General features: G+C 44.3%; 2 protein-coding genes across 2 annotated transcripts in view; both read left to right on the forward strand.

The window, feature by feature from the left end:
* Positions 1-16,593, forward strand: part of OBSCN (obscurin, cytoskeletal calmodulin and titin-interacting RhoGEF) — a 167,003-nt gene that overhangs the window by 135,093 nt on the left and 15,317 nt on the right. The window contains exons 95-104 of the mRNA XM_072328332.1: positions 9,043-9,255; positions 10,852-10,969; positions 11,233-11,366; positions 11,689-11,801; positions 12,604-12,772; positions 13,191-13,272; positions 13,918-14,118; positions 14,987-15,047; positions 15,506-15,583; positions 15,700-15,872. Of these exons, the coding sequence (XP_072184433.1) occupies positions 9,043-9,255; positions 10,852-10,969; positions 11,233-11,366; positions 11,689-11,801; positions 12,604-12,772; positions 13,191-13,272; positions 13,918-14,118; positions 14,987-15,047; positions 15,506-15,583; positions 15,700-15,872 (1,342 nt within the window). The remainder of the gene's footprint in view (positions 1-9,042; positions 9,256-10,851; positions 10,970-11,232; positions 11,367-11,688; positions 11,802-12,603; positions 12,773-13,190; positions 13,273-13,917; positions 14,119-14,986; positions 15,048-15,505; positions 15,584-15,699; positions 15,873-16,593) is intronic.
* On the forward strand, positions 2,403-3,959 carry LOC140249191 (uncharacterized). The gene has a single exon (XM_072330570.1). It carries the CDS (start codon positions 2,403-2,405, stop codon positions 3,957-3,959), a length of 1,557 nt encoding a protein of 518 aa, XP_072186671.1.

A 16,593-nucleotide genomic window follows, 5' to 3' on the forward strand; every position in this document is an offset into this window, starting at 1 on the left:
ATTATTTTCTGTGATGACTATCAGTTATCATCCATGTCCATCTGTACGAAGCCGTGGCCCCACAACCCAGCAGCTTCTACCCTGAGCAGGCTCTGAGTAGGCAGAGAATGGGAAGGATGAACAAGACTTAGGTCTGCCTTTGGCTAATTTCCTTGAGTTAACAGTTCGAGTCATAAGGGTTTTTTTTTTAACCTTTCAAATACCAGAAAATGAAGATGCAGGCCTCAGATTTCCACTAGATAGATATCCACTAGATAGATAGACAGAAGAGTGGCACAGTTCTTGATATCACATTCAGAAACAACCCAGGGAAGTCCTGAGAAGGAAGCAATCTCTCAGCCAGACCATGAATGGAGCTTAGTAAATCTCACCTTCCTACATCTCTGCACCTGGAAACCACCTGGAAAAAGGCTTTTTTTTCACATCTCCCCCCCGTAAGCTAAGAGCAGTCCTTACCCCTTTATGATTTCAGATCAGAAGAAGCAGCATTACTATTGGTTGATTAAATAATATCAAAATAATGCAAAATACCATCAGATAAGCTGACTTCTAAATTTCTAACACGTTGTGTTGGACAGCTCAAGAGGTGATTCTTAAATTAAGGGCTGCAGCCCCAGCAGGGGTTGGGTTGGTACCTTTATGTGTGGGATCTCAGAACAAGGTTGTGAGTTGGACTAGATGATCATAGTGGTTTTCTCCAACCTCAGTGATTCTAAGGGAACTTGTGCTCCCTTTGGTGGTAGAATGGGGTCATGAGCCCATCTGGGAGGGCCTCAGCTTGAATGAGAATGGTGATGGAGTAAGGTTTGGGAACAGCTTGTGAAGGGCATGTTGCATCTTTTCAAACATAGCAAACTGAGAAACAGAAGCTTCTTTGAAATTGCCAGCAGGAAATAAATCAACAGATAATTTAGAGACAAGATTGAGCAATGCCCCTGTAAATCCCAGAGCAAAAAAAAAAGTATTGTAACTTTGCAATGTAGAGCTAAGTCTAGCACAAGCACAAGTGGGTTCATTCATATCTGTATCAGAAGGGACTTGGTTTGGGATAATTTAGAAAGGAACTGTGGTTATGGTGAAGGCTTTGCAGAGCAGTGTCAGCAGACAAGATCAGCGTGGGAAGGCAGAGCAGAAGAGTGATGGCAACTTGTGGGAAAAAGCAAAGCAGGAGCAGATGAGCCTAGTCAGGTGAGGTGCTGAGGCTGGTAAGGGAAAAAGGTATAAAAGTTATAGTTTTTATACATAATTGCTCCTTCCTGGATCTGGTGATTGTCTTTATCCTTCAGTTTGTTCTGGTTTTATTATTATTATTTCAGTCTCTATTGCTTGGAGGTAGAATGAAAATCTCAGGGCAGAAACAAAATTAGCTTTACCTCTTAGCTCCACTTTACCATTTAGCAGCCACCTCTGCAGCAGAACATCAGATTCCTGACACTTGCAAGTCAAACTCTGTCTTTACCTTCAGGTTTTTCCATGTAAAAAAATGACACAAAAAAAATCTGCAGGAAAACTGCATGTTGAACATAAAAATTAAGAATGTTAAAATCTGACCATGGATATTCCTGTCCCCAGATGCATTTAAAGTCAGTTCGCCATGGGGTGGGAGTAGACAATTGTCTTGATACAAGCAGAATATATCTGTGCAAAGGTGGTGAGAAATCCCAGCCACACTGGATAACTTAAAGAATATAAACACCAGCAGAATCACTCTGAGAAGTAACAACTAGGCATTCAAGATTGATCTGGTGTTCCTATAACTGTTGCTGATAGTAGGGTCAGGCTGTGTCTGCAGTTACAGTACTAAGAAGAGTAAATTTAAATGTATTTTGGCATAGCTGAATTCTGTAGGAAGCATTCTAACTTTCCTGGATTCCAAATGCTTAATGCCCTTTTAGTATTGCTATTCTGCCTGTGAAAAAGAAGATCGCTAGCCTAAAATGAATCTTTAATCAGTGAAATAGAGATAGGATCGACTTACTAAAAGAGAGGACATTACTGACCCTACTGTAATAAAAAACATTTTACCATTTTGTTTGACCAAGCCTAGATCGTAACCATGGACGTTTAGGAAATGGGTAAACTAGAGTGATTAAAGCTCTGGGTGAGTAAAACCCTTGGGTGCCACTGCTCTTTGGGCACAAAGTAGGTGTTCACTGCAAGCACGTGAAATGTAGTAGTGTACAGAAGACCGTTTCTTGTCTGGACATATTTGTGCACACAGGGAGGCTGAAAGAGCTGGGATCCACTTTGGGCAAAGAGGTTTTGGCTGATTCAGCAAGTAAGCAGTGGTGGGCATGTGGGCACGTGTGTTGTGTGTGTATCCATTCCAAAATGACACGCTTCACCCAACGCTGGAGTGCTCCTAAGACTAACCCCACTATAGCGCCTTGATCGACACTGGCATGTGCAAATGGAGCGTGGCTCTCCAAAAGTCTTGCCTTCCTGCCAACTCCATTTCAACTCTTTCCCTCATCAGAGAGGAGACGATAACTACTGTGGTGAAGAACCCAAGGCAAAGGGGAAGGGTTTCTCCTGCCCGTTCTTCTTCAGGCCATTCACCTTCCCGCTCTCCAAGAGCAGAGCCAACTCCAGAGCCAGTTTTTGTCTCAAAGATCAGGCAGCCTGTCCACAGGCATGAGCAAGAGGCGACCTCAAAGTCTGCTGTTCCAGTGCTGTATGTCACAGAGCCAGAGGACAGGCAAGGAGCAGCAGCAAGAGAGGTCACCGTGGAGACCAAGGTGGAAGAGCAAAAGCCCAAGTGGGTTGAAGTGGAAGAAATAATTGAATTCAAGGTGAAAAAATCACCAAAGCCTGTAAGGAAAAGAGGATCTTCCCCAGCAAAACAAGAAAAAGATGACTCAGGGGTGTTAACATTCACTTTTCCCAGCTCAAGGCCAACACGTTCCCCAGATGATGATCCAAATACAAACAATTCCAACAATAAACTGGTGGAACAGTCAAAGTCTTCTTTGCCTCAGGAAAGTCTCTCTGAAGTCAATATCCAACCTCTGGTGTACACAACGGATCAGGAAGGACCTCAAGGCAGTAACGAAGACAGAAGCTCCCCGTGTGAGTTGGAACAGCTAGGAAGTAACTCCTGTACTGATTGTGGATCTGAAGGAAAGAACTGCCCACAGGAAACAAGTGAGCACTGTGGGGAAAGGGTTGCTTCCCCACTGCTTGCCTGTGGAGGTGAGCCTTTGAGCTTCAGGTTTGAGACAGCTGCAGCAGATGAGCACGGACTTCTCTTCTCATCGGTGAGGCCAGAGGTTGAAGAAGTGGATGAGTTAGACACGTCTTGGCCTGCTGAAGAGGGAATGCCTCAAGTGGTTGAAGATGTCCTTCCAGAAGAGGAGAATGTCATTATAGTTGATGAACCAGAAGAACTACAGACGGAAGACATCAGCACCCGGAACCTCAAAATTTTAACCCACAATGGCAAAATGTTGACTTTGGAGGATCTTGAAGATTACGTTCCTGGAGAAGGTGAGACCTACAGATGCAGTGATAAGAACCATAAAACAGAAAAACCCTGTGAGATCTCTGTGCTCCAGACAGAGATCAGCGAGCCCACCATCGGAAAGCCGATGCTGCTGAACCTGGGGAGACCCGTGGTTTCTGAGCCCAGGCAGAGATTTTTCAGCACTCTGGAGGAGCACATTCCAGGGAGCATGTTCATCTCCACATCTCGAGTAACTGGTGTGCAGTCCGTAGGCTCTTCCAACATCTCCATCCATGTAAGTGATGCCTGCATGGAGGTGAAGCCTGGGGTGCATGCGGCAGCTTCCTCTGCTCCCTCCTTCACTGTGAAACCATCTTTCTGCACTGAAGTCCAACTCTCTGCAGACAACGGGCAGTCGAGCTTTAAAACTGAAGTTTCCACAAGAACCCTCAGCTATGGGACTGTTGGTGAGCCCGTCACGTTGCACATCAGCACAGAAGACCTCTCCCAAAGCTGAGCAGAGACAAGCATAAGTTTCAACGCAAGAGGAAGCAGTGTTTTAGAACAGCAACAACAACAAAAACAACAACAAACGATCACAATTCTTGTGGGTGAGGGTGAATTGGTGGGAATGATGACAAGGTAATGTGTACGAGGGAAAATCTTTGCGTAAAGTATATTGAGCTATGAGCTTTTCCAGTCTTAAAGGGAACACGGCTGTCAGATCAGTTTGTAATTGTAAAATCTTTGATCGAGGTGAACACATATCATTCCATAGAGGAGCTGCGGGGGTAGGCTTAGGAAAAGCCTGATTCTCCTACCTGTGACACAGATACACACAGATAAGTGCTTTTTTTGTTCACGAACTTAAGAATTATTTCAAGTGCCAACCTGTAAATGATAGCATGGCAAGGAGGTGAAAGAATCGACGCTTTCCAGCATCCTCCAGCAGCAGCACGGGAGGACTGTTCCCTGCTAAAGCCATCTCCTGTCACTGCGTGCACCAAAGGTCACGGAGCTCCACACTGCTTTGACTCTACACTTCTGACACCATCAAAAATGTCTTCCTAAACCTTTCAGCGTGAACAGCCTGGTTAAATTATCATGACTTTCTGACAGAGGAAATATTGCATTTGCACGGAACGCAGAGGTCTGCTCAGACCTTCCAGTTGAAATCCTGACTTGGCTGAAGTCAGCGGTCCCAGTGGCTCTGACTTGAGGAAGCCAAGGATTTCGTTGCTCTCTTCCACCTTAAGGAAAACTACAAAAAAAAAGCCATCTTTAACAATGACTGCTATTTACAAGTCCAAAATAGGCGTAGGTTTCAGTTTTTCTGTGTACTACCATAGTGGGTTTATAAACCGTACGTTTTAAAATGTAGGTTCACTTAATGTGCAGCAGAAGATTAAAGAGCTGCACAGAATGACTTCTGCAACTGTAATCAAATGTTAACGCATACAAAGAACCACAGATGAGGTCTTTGTCAATGTACATTACTGGAAAAAATAATCTGGTATATTTGGTCTCCTGTTTGTGCCAGTGGTGAAACTTCACTGTTAACAGATGAACATCTCCTGATGTGCCAGAAGGAATTCACCACAGAGCTGCAGCAAAGTGACAGGAGCACAAACAGTTAAAAAAGAAAAAAAGAGAACAAAACCAAAGAAAACCACAAACGGATCCTTACCACAACTACCTGTTTGAAAAATACATTTATTTGTAGTAAATTGGGCTGCTTGGCAGCACCGCCAATTGCTTCGTGTTACTAAAGCAGTGTATGCTGGATCACATTGCAGAGGTCACCTCGCTGCTTTCTGATGAGTTCCTCTGCAGCTTTGCAGCCAGATTGCTACTTGTGAGGCTCAAATGCACTGGGCATGGCCCATTCCTGTTGGCTTCCCTAAAATGGATATTGCATAGAGAGCTTCAACACATTGCTCAGCCCTGGAAAGAAATGATCTGAAAGGCCCAAACAGTGGTCCCAGTTGAAGTCAACTGGAATCTGTCATTGATCTCAGTAGGACCAAGCACTGGCCCTCTCTATCCAATGGAGGTGTGGGGTGAGGAGTCCTGACACCTTATCCCTGCTGAGTTGCACGGCCATGCTGTAATCTAAATGTTTTTATTTAGATGGAACAGGGAAAACAGAAATGCTCTCAGATGCAGCTTCCAGCTGGCATGAATAGAGAGGTTTACTGAGTTATTGCCTTGGAAATGTTGGTGTGTGATGCTCTGTCTCAGTGTTTCCCAACTAGGTAATGTTGTGAAGTTTGTTCTGGAGTCCAGGCATTATTCCTGCAAACAGGGACTGAATTTACAAGAGGTGCTTGTAGAAAATAATGCATTATTTTCTTCTGTGGCTGAACCTTGATCATGTGGTGACAAAACGTAATGCATTTCTCAGCCTTTTGTTTTTCAAGATCCAAACAGAATACCTTGTGTAATACCATGTGCACTACCCTTGAGACTGAGGGCGCTTTCCTAGTGATTACATGGGGTGAAAGAAATGAAACCTCTTTAGTGTTACTCTCTTGTTTTTGATAAGAGCTCCTTGGTTTATACTCTTCGTTTTATAAGTAAGCAATATAACCTGTGCTTCGTTCATATACTGCGCTTTGCATTGGAAAGCAACAAACATACAACAGGGAAATCCTTCTGAAAATGAAAATGTTTTTGTATCAGGCCTGATTCCTATCTCAGCTCTTCAAGTATCTATCTAGAATAACTCCATAGCAATAAATGGATTTCTTTTGGATTATGGTTGGACTGGATGATCTTAGAGGTCTTTTCCAACCTCTATGACTTACTACTGAGAAAGGAATTTGCTCTATAGTGGTCTCTTAAAGCATATTCTTGCCCAAAAGATAGTGAAGAGTTCTGAAGAGATGTGGAGGTTCTATCTGATGTGGATGATGCTCAGGTATATACTTTTTTAAAAGAAGATGGAAAACTGCAGTTCCGATGGTCTTAGTAAATATATATATATATATGTTTATTAGCTCTAAGCAATTAACATCTGCTTACACTTTCATTTGAAAACCTAAGCAAAAGAAAATCGATCGAAATGAATGTCTGAAATCTTTCGTGGAGCTCTGTTCACAAAATGAAAGGTTTCTGAGCAGCCCGTTACATGCACATTCAAAATATTTTCCTAGAGATTAAACAAAATGATGCTTGTAAGTGATTAAACTGTGTAGATAACTAACGAGACGTGTGGGGGTTTATTTCTTGTAGACGAAAACATGCAGCTGTTTAAAAAAAAAATAAAAAAAATATATATAAAAAAAGATAAATTAATACAAGAAATGTTTAACCGCAATTCCTGCAGGTAAATGGATGTTAATAAAGTGGAAACTTCGGTTTGCTTGCAATTAAAAAACCAACAACAAAAAAAACAAACAAATGCAAGATGCACTGTTAGATGCTGAGTTGATATCAATAAATGTCTTGCATCGGCTGCCTCTAAACTTGCTGGATTTCTGTGTTCTCTGTTCTCTGCACCTGATACTCCATCACCTCATCAGCTTCTCCCCTCAACTTAAGCAGGCTGTGCGTTGCAGATGTGTCATCATTACTGGGTTAACCTGATGTACCATAACTAATATTCATGCTTCTCAGGTCAGCAGCTCGGATCACGGTGTATAATATCACCAAATAGAGAAGAAAGTAGGATCATTAGCAACACAGAGGAGAAGAATCCCACATTGTCTTGTGAACCAGGAGTGTTTGAGAACCTCTTGCCTCACTAGTCCATAACTTGAGCTTATTACCACATTTGACCACAATGCCACAAATCCAAGTTAAACTGAGTTGTATTTTCTCCTTGATAGATAGTAGGGGTGTTTCATGCCTTTCCAAACAGCTCTCTTGTTAGCAGCTGCCCAGCTGGTAGGGCAGCACTGGCTGGTGGCAATCACTACAAGAACTCCAGGAAATCCAAGTCTTCAAAGCTCTTTTCACCCAGCCCGTTGCTAATGGACACCAATGGAGCAGTCTGGGACATGTGAGCAAAACTTGCTTTTCCCATCAAGGAAACCCCAGAATATGAATTCCATCATCACGGAGAGAACACAGAATACAGAATAAAATCTAGCTGTCCTGGAGGCATTCAAGGCCAGGTTGGATGGGGCCTTGGGCAGGCTTATTCATTGGTTGGCAGGAGGGTTGGAAGTAGGTGATCTTTTTGGCCTCCTCCAACCCAAGCCATTCAATGATTCTATGTCTAGAAAGGGGGATTACCCAAACAGGTTTTCCTGCTAATGTCTATCATGGGAATTCACTTTCTCGAGGCTGAGAAAGAAGCTGAGCTGAAACAGAGCTGCAGGACATACTGTATGTGAATGGTGTGAACTGAGTCAGAAGCATCTGTGTGCAAATACTCTCACTTTTTTCTTTCAGCAAGTTCCCAATCGCTCTCCCTTCATCTTGGCCCATAGGCTTGCAGAGCTGTGCCCACTGGCACTTACACAACTCCACACATAAGGCTGCTGCCTACTGGGAATCAGTTCCTGGTATGGCTGGAAGACATTTTTTCTGCTCCAAGAATACAGTTGGATTTATTTTTTCTTCTACTCGGGGAAAACACATTTTTATATGCATGGGAAGCATGTTTAAAATAATAAAGGCTTGGGCAACCAGAATGGGATGTCTAAAGCAGAGCTTTTTAGCCAGATTTATCACGGACTTCATATTCACTCAAGTTTGTACTCTCTGTGACTATGACAAATGGCTGTGATCTGACGTGGGTTTTGTCTTTCTTTGATGGGTGTTTTAGTATCCTTAGATATCTTCTGCCCCTTTGTTGTGTCTCATTAATGTTTGTGGAAGGAGTTCTGGGCAGGAGATTGGACGAGATCAGCTCCTGAGGTTCTTTCCCATCTGATTCACCCAGTACCCCCAACTTGGCCCACCTCCTGCAGTGCTGGTTGGGGATGAGCGTGTGCTGTTTGTCTCCTGGGTGTCTGTTCTGCAGAGATGTGCTTGAGAATCCATTTTTGTTTGGAAAGCTTTGTCGTCTCTCTTCCTTCAAGACTGCCATTACTTGAGGCAGAAGTTACTCCTTCCTCTACAGCGCTTCTCTGTGCACTGTCACAGAGCAATACTGTATGCACAGATGACCTTGCCTCTACAGCTGGCTTGCAAAAGCACCATCAAGTGCCAGTTTCAAAGTTTCAGGTGTCAAGCAAACTTGAATACCTCAAGGTAGGACAAATTCGTTCTCCTGCAAGCAATGCTTCAGGGCCTTCTATGCCATCCTTCCTTGCAGGCTCAGGAAGCAGCAGCCCTTCTTCGAGGGGCACTGGTGAGTCTGCTAAGTGCTCATTCCTCCTTCCTTTCCCTGAGATAATGACCCCAATGGAAGTATATCTGCCCAACCAGACAACATAGGGTCAAGCTGGGAAACAAATCCACTGTCTGGGGGTGTCGTTGTCCTGGTGGGGTCTGTCTGTCTGAAGTCTTTGTGCCTGTCTCCTTATTGTAAGCTCTAGGAAGGGGGGAAGGACGTGATGACAGATGTTCCATCTGACTGCAATAGGTTGCATGCTGCCATTGCTTTCTGTTTGCGCCAAAGAGAGAAAAGCTGTTCTTCTTGTCTGTAGGAAAACCATCCCCACAGTCAGAGCTGGAGACCTCTGTCCAGGCCTCCCTTCGGCGTGCTGATAAGGAGATCAAGACAGCTCTGAAGAAGCTCGTGGACTCGACATCGCTGCTCGTCACTCTTCCCCCGGACACACAAGGAGGCGACCATGGAGCAGTTGGACCTCTGCTGCTCCATGAAGCCAGCACCCAAACCCAGACTGCTGGGGGACAGGGTAGGTCTGGAATGAGACTAGAAGATACTGAATGGAGACTGATGAGGACAAAAAAGGTTGAATGCAATTTCTATCCCCCCCCCCCTCCCTTGCCCCAACTTTGGTTCAGCAACTGCCCAAAGTATCATAGTATCATATCATATCATAGTATCATAGTATCGTGCGAGTTGGAAGGGACCTTAGAGATCATCGAGTCCATCTCCCGGGTTTCGAGCCCTCTGTGTAGCGAAGTGGCACTTCTACCCCTGCGCCACAGGGGGGATTCAAACCCGGGCCCTCCAGTGGCGCAGGCAGCAGCTTAAACCACTGCGCCACTGGGGGCACACGCCCCCAGTGAAGAAGTGAAGAAGAAGAGGATTTTTTTCTACATCTAGTCTTATAACCTTTATTTTTTTCCTTTTTTCCTTCATTTTTTCCCTTTTTTTTTCCCCCCGACTTCCTTTATTTCCTTGTTTGCCTTTTTTCTCCCTGTGTCGGGCACAGAAGTAATTTGATTTTGGATGTGCTGGGGTGGGGAAGGGCTGTTGATTTTCTCGTTGTCTGCCAAAAGCAAACTGGAAATTTGAAATCCCTTTACCAACTGCCAGAGAATGTATAGCACGTTGGGCACGACAAGTTCCCCTGCAGTTCCTTGGCCCTGGAGTTGAGCAGACCCCTCAGCCATTAAGCGATTAACGCCAATGATGTGTGTCACGGTGTCTTCAGGTTTCACGTATTCGTGTTGTTCTTAAGTCACGTGAGCAAGCTGCAGCCCCGCTGCTCTCCCTCCTGCTTCTGCCGCAGCAACTTGTCTGTCTCTGTTTGCGTCAAGTCAGAGGATCTGGCCTCCACCAACATAAACCTAAAAGGACAACATCACACAGCCCACAGCCCTCAAACTAAAGATGTGGTTCCAAAAAAAAAAGAGAGATTTTTGCCTAAAGCTGTAGGAGAATGGAAGCATTTCATGGAGTTAGACCAAAAATAACTGAATAAAAATGACAGGGCTTTAATTTTTATTATTTATTCATTTTTCTCCTTTTTCATGTGAAATCATCCATGCAAATAATCCTGTGGTGAAGCAGACTCGGAAATCATCAGGGGTAAAATGTGAAATGGATTGCATCTTTACTCTCAGCTGCAGAGAGAACAGAGTAGTCAAGTTATTCATAGGGGCGTTATTCTAATACGAGGTTGACTTGGCAATCATCTCACTGATCTCATGTGAATAAAAAGAAGGCAAATATTTTGATAGTGCTGGTAACCAGGAAGCCCCAATCCATTCCCTACCCAGATGGGATCTTTGCCCCTGTTTCCTTCTTGTTCCTACTGACCACCTGTCCTACCTGTGTCTGCATGTTTCTCCTTATAGAATAACTCATGTTGCCAGGTTTTTTTGTCCATTCAGCCTCCCTGCTGTTATTCAATGTCTTTCCTCTATGTGGTCATCTCAAATGGGCTGAATTCTCCTTTTAGCTTCAACCATATCACTCAGCTGAGGCCAGAAGGATTCCATTCTGACACAAAGCAAACTAGAGATGGCTTCACGGGTTGGCTCTGGTTTTCAGGTGTGCCCTCATAGCCGATGTGTCTAACTTCCCTGATTTCTGCTACCAGAGAAAGCACAAAGGCAGATTCCAGGTGGAGAACCAAGTGTTCCAATGCCCAGCCTTTCCTATGAGGAGACATCTGCTGGAGCTGGAAGCACTCAGGAGCGCACTGTTCCCATTTCCAGGTAAACATACATTCTGATACATGGATTTTCCTCTGCAGGGAAGCTGGTGGTGACTTGAACTCATTTCTGTCTCTCTGCATTGCACAAGAAGGTTGTAAAATATTGGAGAGAAACAAACTCTGCCAAATCAAAATGGTTCCCATATTAATTTTAAGTAAATATCGGTTAGTCTGGTGGTTAAACACATCGTTCAATGGCAAGGTGTAATCCTGTGGCTCTGCAGTTGTGTGTGACTATGTCTTTTCTCTTGGGCTTCATGAAAGAACACCACCGGCTGCGGGAACGGGAGGCTGGTACAGGAGAGAAGGGGATGTGGTCTGGGACGTACACAGCGAAGTTTATATTGAGACCACGGAGAGAACCTGTGTGTATAAGACTGAGGAGAAGACCCCAACAAGTAAGGAGGAGCCTTGTCTCTATTTCTCAGGTTGACTTTCATTGCCTTCCCTTTGGGTGACCTCACTCACTGACTGTGGTTTTGTTTGAAATAATTCGACTTCTTCACCAGTAAATATTAAACAAAAAGTAACGTTTAACATGAAGAAGCCTAAAAGTAACGCCACCATAAAGAAACCCAAACATGTTGCTGTGATATCTCTTGATTTGACCTAAAGCCAATATCACACCCTGGGTCCAGACTTGGGTCACTGAACCTACATCAGCACAGCATGAACAAAGTCATGGTACGGTGAGTACAGCAAAGCATTGTGTCTCACCAGGTCCTCCCTATATGCAAGTGACAATAGAGGATGTGCAGGTGAATTCGGGGGAGCGTGCCAAATTTCAGGCAGTCATCGAAGGAACCCCTCCACCTACGGTTCTGTGGTTTAAGGTAAGGGCAAAGCCTTCTCTGGCTGAGAATAAGGACCACAGAAAGGGCTGCAAAACAACAGTTCTATGGGGAAAGCCTTTTTGTTTTGTCATTCTACATCTCCTAAGCTGAATCTTATCTGCAGATGTTTCCTTTTTTAAATTAGCTGCAGTTCTCCCTGCAACCACCATGCTTGAATTTTGCCTTGAGATGATTCCAGCATCACTGGGGCTCCTTCTACAAGATCATTTTGGGGACATAAGTAGGCAAGAAGGGAGGTCGGTGTCTGTCTGAGAGCCAGAGGGGTGTGTGCTGTCATTTTTAGGGTCAGGAATGAGATTAAGAATGGTTTACTCCAACTGTCAGCATGACTTTCAGGTTCTGCATCTTTTCCATAGTTACTTGGTAAACTGAGTGCAAGTAAAGAGTGCAATAGAGAGTATGGAAAATCATTTGTCATTCCCCAGAATATTGTTTTCCCCCTCAAATATTGCATCGCTGTTAAGTCTGCCTGTATTAGATTTCATCTGACATCTCCTTGCCCAGTCAGGCGGGCTTGGAGTGCTGGAAAAGCCAAAGAAGGAACCACATCACCTGGAGATCCTTCCCCAGCCCTCTTTCTAATGCATGGGCTCTGAAATAGAGATGTTGTATAAGCAGAGAAGCATTTAGCCACGGGGTCCTCTTCAGCCTGCATTTTGTTAGTGACTTTTGCTAGATGGAAAGGTCTGTGTTGTAGCTCTGCTCTTCTTTCTCATTTCTTGAATAAATGTCTGTTTCCATCTTGGTTTTCCAGTAACAAAAAGTGGTTCCCTTCTTTCAGGGCACTACGCTGCTGACAGACAGCATTAGGCTCCATCAAGGGAAGGCAGGAACGACCTATTTCTTAATCCTTGAAAACGCTGTGCCCGAAGATGGTGGTGTTTATACCTGTGTTGCCAAAAATGCAGGAGGGGAGGTTCTATGCAAAGCAGAGCTGGTTGTACATGAAGGTAACACCATTCTTTGAGCTGCATGAGTTGCTTCAGTAACCTCTGCAGGGTGCACTCTGTCATCAGCTTCCTTTGGCACCCATGTGGTATCTGCCATGTGTTCCAGCTTAGCGTTTGCATGTTAGCAGCATGGCGTGATGCAGTATGAAGGGAAATCTGCCAATGACCTGCGTAGAACAAATGAGTTGGGTTTTTATGTTTCTTTTATCTCTGCTTGAGACTATATGGTGAACTGACACCATGGGCCGCAGAAATGAGCATGGCCACATCGCGGTGATCACGTTGTGTAATCCAGCAGCTATACCAAACTCTGCAGAAGTTCAGAGGAGCCCAATATGTTTCCTTACCTTTAGCTGTCCTGAAATAACTTTGCACATCATCTGAATATTAACCTTTATATTTTTCTTCATTTCCAAAGCTAAGAAAGACCAAGCAGCAAAGAAAGTTGCAACCCGGAGAAAGCTCCATTCCCTGTATGAGGTTAAGCAGGAGATTGGAAGGTAAATGGATTTTCCAGCATTCAACATTTTCCGATATCCAGTTGCCCACCTGAGCTGCCGAGCAGCAGGAACAAGAGGCAGAACCACAACTAAATCCAAGTGGGAGATTGCCCTGTTACAGGGGTGCTGGGAACTCTGCTCTGAAGTTTCTGACAGGTTGGGAGAGTCCATGGAGCCCACAGGTCACTCCAGCTGATAAAATGCTTGGGGGTTTTCAGGTCGTGCTGAGTGATGTGGCCTATGGTGATCACAGGCATGGGCTGGTGGTTGGACTAAATGATCCCAGTGGTCTTTCCAACCTTAATGATTCTATGAGTGGGTGCCCATGTATGGCCCTTGGGCAATACTAAGCTCAATAATCCACAGCAATGCAGGTACCGGCACCGTGTCCATCTGAGGGACCTGAGAGCCTAAGCCTCTGTCAGCACACATCTGGAATAGGTTTTCCTTCAGTGGGAACTTGCTGCTTAGTTTTGGAAGCAGCCAGGAGAGGGCAATAGCAGCTCACACATAGAGAAACCACAGCTGTGAGGGAAAATGCGAGCCCTGGGCAGCTGTCAGAGCTGGGGCATGGGAAGGTCCTCACCTGCTGTGCAAGGGCTTTGAAGTGAGGCTGAGCCAGGCTTGTCCTCTGATTCTGCACAGGGGCTGCTTCAGCTTTGTGAAACGAGTTGTGCACAAAGGGAACAGAGTGTCGTGTGCTGCCAAATTCATCCCTCTGAGAAGCAAAACGAAGGCTCAGGCGCATCAGGAGAGAGATATTCTCACCTCTCTGTCCCACGACAGGATTACCAGGCTGCTGGATCACTTTGAAACGCGGAAAACCCTGATTTTGATCTTGGAGTTGTATCCTTTTCTATGCTTCTCCTTCGAGGAGGCTGGAAAGTAATGGGCAGATATCATTTATTAAATAGCTGTGCTAAGAAGCGATTCCTAGCTTTTGCTGAGATAGCAGAACACACACGACCATTCCCCACACCACAATATAGCACTGCTCTGTGTGTCCTCACTGAATTACCATGTTTCTGCTGCTGTAGGAAAAAACATGTTATCTGCATGTATGAGTGTGAATGAGCCGTTAAGCACCAAAGTTCTTTTCTGCAGTGTCTGGAAGGGAAGGACTCTGCTCCCAATGAGATCTCATGAATTCTGGCCTCTGTTAATTGAGATGAGGTGGCTGCAAAGTGAAAATAGCAATTTAGCTTCTGGATGCTGGGAACCTCCTGAGTAACACAACCTGAGGCTCTCCAGGCAGGCAGGCCTTCACACAAACACCACTCAATAGGACACGTTTCAGAGCAAAATGGCCACTTTGTAAGTGAGAAGGGAAGATGGGGTGCTGGGACTTGGGAGAAGAGATGAGCCGACATTGCAGACTGAAGACCCAAATCCCCAGACACAACTTTTGGTCTTTGTGTGCCATTGGTTTTAAGGCAGAAGCTTTGCTTAAAGACTTGGAACAGCATAGGCTGAGTCATTGGGAGATCAGCATGAACAAAGCCAGCCTTGCCCTTTTGGGGAGCAACCATCTCTGATGGTTCTGATCTCTGGAGCCTTGAACATGTTTCAATAGATGTGGCACTGGGGGACGTGGTCAGTGGGCACAGTGGGGATGGGTTGGGGTTGGACTTGGGGATCTTGGAGGTCTTTTCCAACCTGGATGATTCTACGAGTCTATAACTGTGGTTCTGTTTTATCTTAACACTGTTGTAAGATGCTCCAACGAAGAGCTCCTCGACCGTCTGTTCAAGAAGAGTGTGGTCACTGAAGCAGAGGTAATCTTCCCTTCTCATTTCGGTGCCCAAAGTCAGCACAGAATAATGCTCACACATAAACCCACTTCCTTCCAGTCTCCAAACCAAGATCTGAAATGAAATGATGGTTTCTCAGATAATTTTTGTTATTATTATGTTTTTTTTAAATATTGGGTGCTCGAAGCTCAAAAGGTTTCACATCTCCCATCCAGGCTCCAAGTTTCCCCTATTTGTTGCTAAAACTGATTTTTCTTGGAAATGTTCAGAGGGAAATGTCAGTCAGCACCTCAAAATTGAGAGGTAGAAGGCTTCCAAAGTTGAAGGTGGCTGTAAACTTCCTGGTTCAATCTGTCCCTGTATCACATTATAAGAAACAAAGAACCATTGGTGGAATCAGGGATCCTCTTTATCTAATATTAATATTCAGGGGCTTAATGACCTGTAGCTAAAAATTGGATATATATACATTTTTTTTTCAGGTGAAATTGTACATAAAGCAAATTTTGGAAGGAATCAATTATCTTCATGACAACAACATCCTTCATTTGGACATTAAGGTAACGTGCAGAAGTGGGTCTAGTTTGCAATAGCCTCTTGTTGGCTTAGGTATTTCCCATTTGAATTATTGCCTGATCTCAATAAATGCTTCTTTATCTTTCATTTCATTTTCCAGCCTCTGAATATCCTCATGGTTTATCCCGAGAGGGAAGACCTTAAGATCTGTGACTTTGGGTTTGCTCAGAAGATCACACCCTTGGAGCCTCAGTTCAGTAAATATGGGTCTCCAGAATTCGTTGCCCCAGAAATTGTCTCTCAGTCACCGGTGTCAAAAGCAACTGATATCTGGTAACCTGCTGTCATTCTAAATAGCTTTTGCACTGAATGGCCTGAATTTGGGTCATCTGGGTTAAAATAAGTGTTTCCTTAGGAGTATGTAACGATGTTACTGTGTGTCCATTCACACCATGGGGTGATTTATTGCAGTTACATCAAACTGTTTTGCAGTGGATAGGCTTGGTTTTGTCACAGTTCCTTTGGCTTAGCCAAAATGAATGCGTAGAACTATGGGGAGTCCATTGTGCAGAATTCTGTGCCACTGAGCAAACCTGGAACATCTGCAATGGAGCAACTGTACCAATGTACCAATTGTTCATACAAAAAGAGCATTAATGAGTGAATAATACCGTATGTTGGTAGAGGTGGTACAGTTAGTAAAGGTGATCCCATGTAAAGAAAGGGAACAAACTGGAAGTGAACACTGAGAATCCAGAACACATTGAGGGTGTTTAAAGCTCCTTTTTCTTCTATTTTGGCCAACAGTAATTGATGTTTGACAGCTAATTAATGCAAAGAAGCGCCTCGAGGAAAGTGATCTTTAATAAACAGGTGGTAGCTCAAAAACATGGCCCCAGGAGGCCCTCTAGAAAACTCCACAGAAGTATTTTGAGCTGCCTTTTTCACTTAGCTTTAAAAATAGAGGAATAGTTGAGACCAATTTTATACAAACGATGAAAGGAAAAGGAAACAACAGAAAAACAACGAAGGGTGAAAACAAAAGCTTTGGGGA

This window comes from Excalfactoria chinensis, chromosome 2 (assembly GCF_039878825.1).
Source record: "Excalfactoria chinensis isolate bCotChi1 chromosome 2, bCotChi1.hap2, whole genome shotgun sequence".
Taxonomy (NCBI): domain Eukaryota; kingdom Metazoa; phylum Chordata; class Aves; order Galliformes; family Phasianidae; genus Excalfactoria; species Excalfactoria chinensis.